The 12200-nt window shown below is 37.4% G+C and overlaps 1 protein-coding gene across 2 annotated transcripts in view; it reads right to left on the bottom strand.

Moving 5' to 3' along the window:
- The window catches only part of LOC125239382, a 63314-nt gene that overhangs the window by 28819 nt on the left and 22295 nt on the right, over positions 1-12200 (bottom strand). For both annotated transcript variants that reach the window (XM_048146948.1, XM_048146949.1), the window contains 5 exons: positions 8574-8674; positions 6415-6573; positions 5431-5553; positions 2194-2289; positions 686-815 (listed from right to left, as the gene is read on the bottom strand). In XM_048146948.1, coding sequence (XP_048002905.1) covers positions 686-815; positions 2194-2289; positions 5431-5553; positions 6415-6573; positions 8574-8674 — 609 coding nt within the window. The remainder of the gene's footprint in view (positions 1-685; positions 816-2193; positions 2290-5430; positions 5554-6414; positions 6574-8573; positions 8675-12200) is intronic.

The following is a 12200-nucleotide window of genomic DNA, read 5'->3' as shown; positions in this document are numbered from 1 at the left end:
TCCAATATGTAGGGGGTTTTTACAATTTTGTGGGGTTGGGGATAGGTTATTCATGAGGAGATTTCCAACTTTTAGGATTTTTTATTGTTTTTTTTTAAAACGCCTAGGCCACGAAATTAGTTTTTATTCTTTCAATCGTCTTCACGTCCAGAAATTTTAAAACTTGTATTCTAGAAGGCTTCAACTTGTATTTGCTTTACTTCGTGGCCCTAAGTCTGATTCTGGCTTCGGCGTTTTCGTGACTTACTTACCATCATTAGGAGGGTACAGAACAGTAAGTTCCACATCTCCTTTAATGAATATCTCCAGAGCTGAGACTCCATACTCCACTAATAAACCCAGAGACAAATCATCCCTTCTTCGTACCGTCAATATGCTTCACCTCATCATCATCATCATCATTTCAGCCATTAATCGCCCACTGCTGAGCATAGGCCTCCCTTCGTGTACGCCACTTATCCCGGTCCTGGGCTAATCTCATCCAGAAATGCCCCGCACTTTCGAATGTCATCCACCCAACGAGCCAACTGATGCCAGGCGCTTCTTACATCCGATAGCGGCCACCATTCGGTCAACATTTTGGTCCATCTGCCATCATTCTGCCTGCCCAATGCCAACATGCCCCGCCCAATTCCATTTGAGTTCACCTATGTTCTAATTTCTACTAGTACCTCAGACTACTCACCATCATTAGGAGGGTACAGAACAGCGTGTTCCACATCTCCTTCGATGAATATCTTCAGGGCCGAGACTCCATATTCTACTGGTATACCTAATGATGTAGCCCCACCGCCGCCTCTTCGCACTAGAAGCGTCTGGAAAAAAGAACATCACATCATCTTGGAACCTTAATTATTTTGAGACCTGAGCTTTAAGTTCGGTATTTTGAACCCCCGACGCAAAAACGACGAGGTGTTATAAGTTTGACGTGTCTGTCGGTCTGTCTGTTTGTCTGTCTGTTTGTCTGTCTGTTTGTCTGTTTGTCTGTCTGTCTGTCTGTGACATCGTAGCTCCCGAACGGATGAAGCGATTTAGATTTAGTTTTTTTTTGTCTGAAAGCTGAGTTAGTCGGGAGTGTTCTTATTCTTAGCCATGTTTCATGAAAATCGGTCTACTATGTCACAGTCGGGGGTTTTTTCAAAATTTTAATTTTGTGGTTAGGTTATTCATTTTTATTGACACGAATAACATCCAGACGACCATTGAACTGTAAGTGAATGCATCAATTGATGTTAGCAGTGTTCAAAATAATCTAATAAGGATCAAAATATCACGATATTTAGAAGGCAAGAGAAACGTATAATAATTGGCCTCCAATCCCAGCCCACCTGAGGGAGCATACACCTGCCGGGGGTAGGGGTACTCGGGATGGTATCACGTTGCGTGAAGGAGAGGAGACTGACTGTCACAAAACTCAATACACTTATATGAGCGTCTATTGTTTAACATGTACGCCGCACGCCCCGCCCCGCTGCACGCTTAAGACGCTACAGGAGCGAAAATGCTAAAATAGAAATAGGAGGAGGAAAAAAAAATTGTCCATTTAGAACAACTGAGTTAAAAGATATTGCGAAAAAATCTTTAAAATCGAGGTTCCGCTCTCGACTGTTTCCTCCTCCAAAACTTAATCAATTGTAAAATTCGAGAATCTGAATAACAATGAAATAATCTGTGTCGGACTGTTTAGTTCTTTTGGATAATTGTCAGCAATTTTGAATACCACACCTTTTTTTACGCCATTATCAAAATTTTCGATGGACTCTAGCGTCTTTAAAAATAAGAATATCAAAAAAATGAAAACGGTCCGACACAGATAAAAATAATAATAATCTGTGTTGAAAAAATCATTGCTCTATCTTCAAAAACTTATCAGCTAATACCGGCGAACGCTGTACCCACATATTTAAATATGATTTTATTGCATGTTTTGTTATTATAAATTTTGTATTCATACACTTTGTAAATAATACTTAAGTAATACTGTTTTGTATTTCTCTAAGTTAAGTGAATGTTATATTCTTTTTGGAGAAATAAATTCTTAAACCATAAACCATAAAAACCAGGGAGGAAATAGTCGAGAGCGTTTGTATGGAGAATTGACTCCTGTATCGTCTTAAAATATATGAGCGTGCACTCAGTCCTTACACTTAGACATAGAATAGTTCTATTCTTAAAAAGAATATTAAGCCTTACCTCAAATTCTTCTTCCTCAATTCTATTCAGTCTGGCCTGTCTCGGTTGAGCCTGAACTTCTAGGCGGCTTCCGTCCATATCGCTTGGTCCCATGTCCTGTCAAAATAGTTCATATGACACAGCGAAAAATCAAGCGATTATTATATTTGAAAGGAGGTGATCTTTTCTCATGTAATGTAACACCGATTTTGCACAAAAAAAAAAACAATACTATATCTATTCGCTTATATTGTCAAACAGCAAACGTGAATATGAGAATATTGGCATAATATAAAATCAAAGGTCTTAAGGTGCTCTTACACGGGCAACACAATTGCCAGCAATTCACATACAATTGCCGCGTTTACTTCATAGATAGTTGGTGCGTATTGAACAAACGCGGCAATGGTATGTGAATTGCTGGCAATTGTGTTGTCCGTGTAAGGAGTACCTTAGCGATATGTAATGTCCTTCGTTCAGGGTTAATAAGTACTGCTAAAGAACTAATATCCTTCTACAAGATCTATAAATATTACTAGCTGAGCATTGAGATCGGAGGTCGGTATTTCAATCTTGACTGCAACCAATTATATACACCCTGTTTTTATTGAATTCCGTTAACTTTAAGGGAAGATTCTTTACATCAAATACAATTAATTTCTCTAAGAAACTAGCGTCTTAACTCTTGCGCTTAACGAGTTATTAAAAAAATAAAGATAATTACTGAATACGTGTGTGACAGCCTTTACCAATTCCTAATGTTATTTGTTTTGACATGTGCCGTCAATCACTTGACACTAACTTGAATGTTGTTCTTAGGGGTCTCTCACACTAATAAATTCATTTATTATGTATGAAAATGATAACAATTTTTTTTTGCGAATTTAACTAAAAGTTATATACAGGCTGGTTCCTGATAATGAACCTAACGACGTGTCGAATTTAACGGAAAACAAAAAAAAACACGGTATATTTTATGTACTATGATGTCAGTCACCTTAAATAAGCTAAAACCTACCTTAGTGCATGTGCATACAAATGATCCCAAAATTGAACTACAAACTATAACACAGCAATTCCCGTCAACTTTGTACAATGCCACGTCAGCAAACTTTAATTGATCCTATTTTGTTACCAACATTTAGTAATATAATTCGACTTTCGTAAGATATATACAGGATAATTGTTATAATTAAGAAAATATAGATACTAGAGAACCTTAATGACGAAATAAAACTTAATAAAATCTCAATTTATCAACAAAATCTTGGTAACAAAATAGGAATTAATAAAAACAAATTTAACTTTTCTCTTAATTTTTGTACAAACTTTTCGAGAACTGCTGAACAACAAAGTTGCAAGCACGCGTGGAAGTAGAAAGTGTATTAAACCTTTACGATCTGTGAGAGTGAACAATTTATGTGACAATATTATTCTTCCAGTGTCCATAATGTTGGGCAAATAATATTCGAGACTTGTTGCAAAACATGTGCCCTTTAAAGGTGACCACTGCGCACCGAATGACGAGTTTCGGTGATTTCCCAATCCCCATGATGATCCGATAGTACTAAACAAATTCGACACTGTTATAAATTTTATTTACGAGTTACGAGTAAGCTAAGATGAATAAATAAATATTATATGACGTTCTTACACAGATTGACCGAGTCCACGGTAAGCTCAAGAAGGCTTGTGTTGTGGGTACTCAGACAACGTTATATATATTATACAAATACTTATATACATAGAAAACATCCATGACTCAGGAACAAATATCTGTGCTCATCACACAAATAAATGCCCTTACCGCGATTCGAACCCGTGACCGCGGCTTAGCAGGCAGGGTCACTACACACTAGGCTAGACCGGTCGTCAAAGAAAGACAGTCATAACTGTTTGAGTTGCAGGCGTCCATAGGTTACGGTGACCGCTTTACATCAGGCGGGCCGTATGCTTGTTTGCCACCGACGTAGTATAAAAAAAAAAAACTGAGTAATATGGTTATATGGTCGCTATTGACATCGACTGGGGCTCTTGAAAGGAGCTTCGCGTCAAATGCGAGATGTACCTGTACGGATTGTACGGTTACGAAGTGTGATCAACACTAGTTCATTTTTACTTTCTTCTAGTTCATTTCTAGCTCCCGACGCAAAAACGACGGGGTGGTATGTGTTTGACGTGTTTGTCTGTATCTGTCTGTAGTACCGTAGCTCCCGAATAGATGAACCATTTAAGATTTAGTTTTTTTTGTTTGAAAGCTGAATTAATCGGAAGCGTTCTTAGCCATGTTCCATGACAATCGGAACAGTATGTCGGGGGTATTTTCAAACTTTTAATTTTGTGATTAGGTTATTTGACAAGATGTTTAATATATAGATGTCTTATAAGGATGGGTGAGGATCGGGCAGTCGAGAGCCTATCTGGGTTGTCCAACTGGACGCCGTCCCGCTGGCCATCCTAAATATCGTTGGGCAGATAGAATGGAGGCAGATCTCCGTGAACTCGGCGTTAACGAGGGTTGGCGAGAGGTCGCTCTGGACCACGTAAAGTGGCGTGCTCTTGTGTTGGAGGTCAAGACTCACTTTGGGTTGTCGCGCCAACAAAGTAAGTAAGTAAGTAAGAGTTTTGAATGATTCACGGTTATTTTCATTAGACTTATATTGACCGGGATATACTATTGCCTGCAGAATTAAAGAACACATTGCTGCAGTCAAAAAGAACGATACTCGCAAGTCTGCTATTGCTCAACATCTCATTGAGTCGGGTGCAAATCATTGGATCGAGTTGCATAGTCCTAAGGTAATTTCGACGGAACGCCACTACATACCGAGATTGGTAAGAGAAGCCATTGAGATTCACAAATATAAAAATTTTAATCGTGAGGATGGCTTCAAACTATCTAATGTATGGAATCCAGTGATTTGTTTGTGTAAAAAACCGGTGAAGTCAGAATTGAACAAACGTAGTGACACTGTGAGTGTAGTGTGTTTGGACAGACTATCGAGTGTGAACGCGACCAGTGGTAACGCTGAAAGTGAACGCAGCCGACGCGCGCGAAGGAGGGTAGATCGCGCGCTGTCTATACAACTTTAACATCCACCCGCCTACGTCAGTTTTCCGTGATCATGATGCATGCAACTGCGTCGAAATATCGGGAGCTCGACAAAAATCAAAAAGGTAATCACGGTCTATATCCCGGTCAATATAAGTCTAAGTAAGTAAGTAAGTTAATAATGATGGTGATTGAAAGTATTTTACCAAGCCTTGCATTGTGTACGTCAGCACTTCCCCTTCCGTGTGCTTGGAGACGTTCTTCAGACCCCGGATCTGCTGTTCTATTTCATACGCCGGCATGGATGGATTCGTCCAGATTGTGTACACCTGAGGAAAAAGTTAAAGACTATTCATTTTCACGCCCCGCCACTGATGAGAATGGACACAGACGAATATATATTTAATGCCGTTTGGCGTTTGGTATGTTTTTTCAATCAGAGTTGCTTCAAATTCTGCAACGATTTGGTAAGTCCCGTCAAGTCCCGTGTATGGAGTCACCGCCATAAACAATCATAAATTCTTTTGATAGTTGACCTTAAGGTACTCGAATTCACTGCAGTTCTAGTTCTACTTATGTAAACTTCAGCGCGTAGCTCAGATTGGCTCAAATAAAAATGTAAATTTGACAGACATAGCGTAGTAAGATCAGCCGGCGTATTATAAAAAAATAAATAAAATATCATTTATTTCAGACCTTGAGCCCATATTAAAATACAACAAATAACACAAATTAACTTAAAATGAAATGTAATGTAAATTATGATTCCAATTTTATCACTTATCACGCGTGGATAAAGCATCCGTCACTCTTTGGCAAGTACTTCAGTGTGAGAGTGACAGTTGTCTTATCCACGTGGACAAGTGATAAAATTGGAAGCATGATACGCCGGCAGATAGAGATATCAGGTGATATTTAGTTAGTTCTTTATATCTTCTGGATAACGAGCGAGAGATTACTCGTAGGATTCCTCTTTTAGAGCAAAACCTTTAGTCTCTTCTCAAAGAAGGCCCTCACTCCAAGAGAGACTTATGAACTCTATCCGCCAGCTGTCATATTTTAATGTCACTTACCTTTAGTCTCTTCTTAACTACAGCCCTCGCATCAAATGGAAGCCACTAAAGATCCTCGTGGACTTTACCCGTCAGCAGTATGGTGTGAAATATGGAATCAGTTTTAGGGCCACTTACCTTTAACCTCTTCTCAACTAGGGCCCTCACAGCCAGTGGAAGCCTCTGCAGGTCCCCTGGTGCTTTGTCAGTCAGCACAAATAAGGCACTGTCGTATGGCACCAGTTTTGTGGCCTGTATTAAGGCTTGCATCGTTCCATCGGTCGTATCCGGTAGTCCCTGAAAAAAAAATGGGTTTTAGGCTTTCATCTTGACCCTCGATGCAAAAGAGCTGTCCATTACGATGTGATTTTTACGCGAAAGAGAACCCCCGACGCAAAAAAGACGGGGTGTTATAAGTTTGACGTGTCTGTCTGTCTGTTTGTGTGTGTGTCTGTCTGTGGCATCGGCATGAACTTGAACTTTTTTGAAAAAACCCGACCGATTTTCATGAAACATGTCTGAGAACACTCCCGACTAATTCAGCTTTCAAAAGACAAAATTAAATCTAAATCGGTTCATCCGTTCAGAAGCTACGATGCCACAGACAGACAGACACGTCAAATTTATAACACCCCGTCGTTTTTGCGTCGCTCGGGCGTTAAAAATGAGGTCAAGTTTTTTATACTAGATTATGATAGTTCACATTAAACATTAAACATTAAACCTCTATTTTCGCTTTTTTGCTATACAGCTGTCGTTGAAAATCTTCCATATATTTTCGACAGACATATTGTGACAAGTCAATAACACAAGGAAATACAATTAAAACAAGCGTGTCTGTCTGTCTTTTTGTCATCTGACGGTCGTATTCAAAACACCAAAATTCACATAGTATACAAGATAATACAACACCTATATCTCCGTGTTAAGAACCATGACTGTTTGTATTTTTTGTAACATATGATATGAGTATTGTTATTATACATCGTGTTTTTATTGATTTCCGTTGACTTTAATGGAAGGTTCTTTAGGTGAATTACAATTAGTGCGTTTTCACATTATCCGATCCGATATCGGATGTAGGAAGGATTTCAATAGCAAAAATCAAAGATGGCGGCTTAAATGTGTGGGATATCGGTCCTACATCGGATTGGATAATGTGAAAACGCACTTAGTTTCTCTAAGAAACGAGTTTCTTAATTCTTACTGTTATTGAGATATTAAAAAATAAATTAAATGGCTAGTATTATTTTTTATTAAATTTTTCATGACATCTGCCGTCAGATACTTGACACTAACTTTAATGTTATTATTAAGGTCCTCCCAAATTTAGTAATAAATTCATTATGTATGAAAACATTGAAAACAATGAAAAAAAATTTTTTTGGTGGTTCCTGATAATGATAATAGACCTAACGACAGTAACGACGTGTCGAATTTAACGGAAAACAAAAATAAACACGGTGTATAACATCTCTATTATTCTGTTAAGAACCATGAGGACCATAACGTCCATGACTGTTTGTATTTTTTGTAGCGTATAATATGATCGTTATTATGTTTAAAGATGGTTTTGCCGTAATTTTTCGCGGACAATGTAAGGTCAATGGCATGGAAATTATAGTATTTTTCATCACACGTACTCATAAAGTTACACGTGGGTGTACGATCAACAAATTAATGTCTTCTCCGAGACCACGGGGACAACGCTGTCCCTGAAACGTTGGAGGTCAGTTTAATATGTAGTCATACGCGATTAAGTCCCGATTTTAAAAATAATTATGAACAAATTAATATGTTTTTAACCCCCGACGCAAAAACGACGGGGTGTTATAAGTTTGACGTGTCTGTCTGCCTGCCTGTCCGTGGATGAACCGATTTAGATTTCGTTTCTTTTTGTCTGAAAGCTAAGTTAGTCGGGAGTGTTCTTAGCCATGTTTCATGAAAATCGGTCCACTATGTCGCGGTCGGGGGTTTTTTCAAATTTTAATTTTGTGGTTAGGTTATTTACCTTGTACTGTCTCAATTATATGAAACGAGCTTTTGCCTGCGGCTTCGCTCGCGTTAAAATCGAAAATTCTGGAATGCTCATACAAACTTCCCCCCGTTTTAAGGAAGTGGGGGGTAAGAAAGAGACACGTGTTTGTCCGTCTTTCACGGCAAAACGGAGCGACGAATTGTCGTGATTTTTTAAGTGGAGATAGTTGAAGGGATGGAGAGTGACATAGGCTACTTTTTGTCTCTTTCTAACGCGAGCGAAGCTGCAGGCAAAAGCTAGTATATTATAAGTAACTTACCTGGTACTTAACCAAGAGCTTGTTTAATGCATCAGAAACAGCCGTGTAGCCATTTTTGACGCCGTTGCCCTGCAGGTTGTGACGAGATCTCCAGTTGATGCCTGTTAACAAACGGTCCATGTTAATGTTTGTTTGTTTGTCTGTTACCACGCTTGAACCACTGCTATTTTAGGTAGATGAAATTTTAGACTAGCAGAAATGTCTGTAAACGATATTACAATTTTTATTAAGATTCCATATGGTGTGAGTTCAATTGCCGCCCGAAGTGTAAATTTTTCAACCTGTCCCTTTAATATAAAAACATTTAGACGTTTAATTCATTTCATTTCATTCATTTTCATTTCATTCATTTTCATTTCATTCATTTTTATTTCATTCATTTTCATTTCATTCATTTTCATTTCATTCATTTTCATTTCATTTATTTCTTTAACAATAAGTTATTGTGTTAGAAAAATGTTACAAACTAAGGCATGTAGTTTTAAATTCTAAAATAAAAGCGGAATTATGTCAATAATTAAGATTCAAAAAATAAAAATAAGTTATAAATAAATCAGCTTAATCACTACAAGTAAATATCTCATCAAATTCAAATTAAAATCCCTCGAACTCGTCAGCGCCAATGTAGAAAAAAAGTTTTGTTCTCAATATCAAAAAGCCGCACCTGTTACGCACGAAATGTTTTTATAAGACGCGCGTGTAGACTATTTAATGATAATGTAAAACTTCAAGAAATTGATATATTCAATTGTAATGTTGTCTCCCTTAAACGTGCTTTCAGATAATGTTATAAAAAATAATTGACTTATATGATATTCCTTTATGCTACTGATTTCCTTTAAAGCACATTTATTTTAGACAAGTAAATGAATTGGATAAGCATCACTAAAGTTATTGTTATCTTAGTGTAAATTTATAAGGTAAAATGTGTTGCTCACTGTTTTGCACTGCATTATATTTAAAACATAAATGAAACTCCAGGTTTAGATTTTAGAAATACTATGTACTAATATTTTTGTAAAAGACCGTTTGTTTCTTTCTTAAATAAATAAATAAATCAATGCTGTAGAAGCACCCCCCCCCCCCCAATAGGAACATTTTTAAACGCTTACCAAATATTTTTTGATCCGTAATGACTTTCAGGTTTTCAGGTAGTTGGTTAAATATTCTGACCCTAAAAGACCCTAAAAAAGACTCTCCTTTAGCTAAAGAATCTATTGCAATTCGCATATTTACTTAACAATTAAACAAGTTAATTATTCTATTTCAACCGGAATCATACAAAACACAAGAATGTAAAGAATACCGACCTTGGCGAGTGAATGCAAGTTATGTAAACAACACGGTCCAGTTACCTCGTATTGGGTTTAGTAAAAACTGGGAGAAAAAGTAATCTAATCTGGCTAGCTTGGGTTACCGAGAAAGGGGTGTTACGAAAATGTATGCAAAAGCAAAAATTTAAATACAAATGAGGAAATTTTGCCAAAAAAAAGTATTTTAATTACTTTAAAATTAAAATCTCTCTTGAAGATTTAGAAAAGTCAAAGGTGAATCCAAACATGTCGATTTTATGTATGTAACGCCCTTCACTAAAATCAAATTTCGATAAAAGTGTTTTTTAGACCATGTTTTAAAAATTCATAAAAAATAAGTATTATTTTTTTTTTTCAAAATACGGCTCTTACGAATAAAAGATTAAAGAACCGATGGCCGTTGGTCTTATAATTCTATATGTAGTGCAAATTTAGGAGTTTCGACTCAAAACTTGTCATAAATCGATGCAAACCGTGCGGAGCCCCTGAGTTTAGCCCGTATTAGATTTATACATTGTATAGTTTAAAATGCATTAGTCTCAAAAAGCACCTAGAAAACCTAATTACAGATAAAGTTAAAACGAGTTTAAAAAGTGCTACATTTCGCACATCTGTCACAGTAGCATGATTATATTAATTATAATAACAAAAGACAATGCCACTGGTTATGACGTTTGCAAGTGGTTGATGTTTTTCTTGAGATCTTTTGTGCGGTTCTATTTCCATTTCATGCGAGTTGTCAAGAACGTGGCGTTTTTTTTTTGTTATAAATGGGCTTACTATTGGCCATAGATAAAAAAATGTTTAAAATGAGACCACCCATACTAATATTATAAATGGGAAAGTGTGTGTGTCTGTTTGTTTGTCTGTCTTTCACGGCTAAACGGAGCTACGTAATGACGTGATTTTTTAAGTGGAGATAGTTGAAGAGATGGTGGGTGACATAGGGTACTTTTTATCACTTTTTTTTTTTTTTTAATTATAAACTGGCCAGTGATTGACCTTAGTCGCACCTGATGGAAAGTGACGACAAGGCCGAGGTTGTAGCTCACTGGTTCAGTAACAGCCTATTCACTCTTGACTTGAATTCACCCAGATTGTATTCGCCCGGGAATACAGATGAGGGGAGCATGTTCCATTCCTTCCTTCCTCTTTCTGACGCGAGCGAAGCCGCGGGTAAAAGCTAGTGTTCTTTAAACCTAATTTCTTGTGGGTGGAGTATTTTCTGGCTATTCCTATCAGGTGCCAGTTCTTTGACTTTTTGATATGTTTTGATACAAAATATAAAATTTATCTAATTGTGTATTTCTATTTGTTTCAGGTAAGATAAGAAGCTGCTCTAAACTTCCCAAAAAAGTAAGCGTTAGCAAAATAACTAAAAATCGGTAAAATTAAATGAATAATTAACCCCTTACACCCGAGCTGATACGAACGTGAAGTTACACAATTATAATTGTCAATTTTAAAACATGTCATTTAAATTCAAAATTAAGTTAGCAAACCGCGATTTCTTCGGTTGTAAAGGGCTATAGCAAAATTGCAGAATTATCTAATTTTCATATGGTACAATACAATATACATTTTTTAACTTTGTGCAACAAAAACAACATAAATATATAAATAGAATGACCTGTCGAATGTTCTGAAATACTTCTTACGCGCATCCACGGGCTACGATGTTCGCTTACCGCTCGGACTTGCTTCATCGCTCGACACCTTTGAGCTATAAAATGTATGTGCGTGCTCGCGCATGCGTGCCTTCTCGATTATAGCTCGTTTGCAAACAATAGATTATCTCATAGTACGATCATAAACACTAGTGCTATAAAAACAACGAAGACGAGAGTTGTAACGTAAGACTGATCAATGGGGGGGCTATCGCGTATGAATTTGCCACTAGCCGGGACCAAAAGCCGGGATTTTTAGCGGGTAGCCTTTGACACACTTACTCGTATTGATCTTATATCATTTGATTTTTAAAATCCTTACAGCTAGGTAACTCAGTTGTGATGTGGTAACTTCCATGGTTAGATTATTAAACCTCTCCGTTAGTATGATACCCGACAAGTACTACGTCGCTCACTCGCTCAGCCCTAATATTTAAGCCACAGTATAATAAAGAGTACTATCATACGGTATGGCCACTCCCGCTCCCCGCTGAAAGTACTGCCCACCCCCTCTCTGTTAACTTACAGTTACCGCCTGTCAAAAACGCGACCAGTCGACCTGTTATATTTCACTCATACATAGTACGCGTTCACCTACACGAGCTCAGACTGTGTACTAGGAACGCGCCTCTTTCATATATTTGATC

This window comes from Leguminivora glycinivorella, chromosome 25 (genome assembly GCF_023078275.1).
Source record: "Leguminivora glycinivorella isolate SPB_JAAS2020 chromosome 25, LegGlyc_1.1, whole genome shotgun sequence".
NCBI lineage: Eukaryota > Metazoa > Arthropoda > Insecta > Lepidoptera > Tortricidae > Leguminivora > Leguminivora glycinivorella.
The sequence above is the reverse complement of the archived record's forward strand: the minus strand, read 5'-3'. Positions and strand labels throughout refer to the sequence as shown.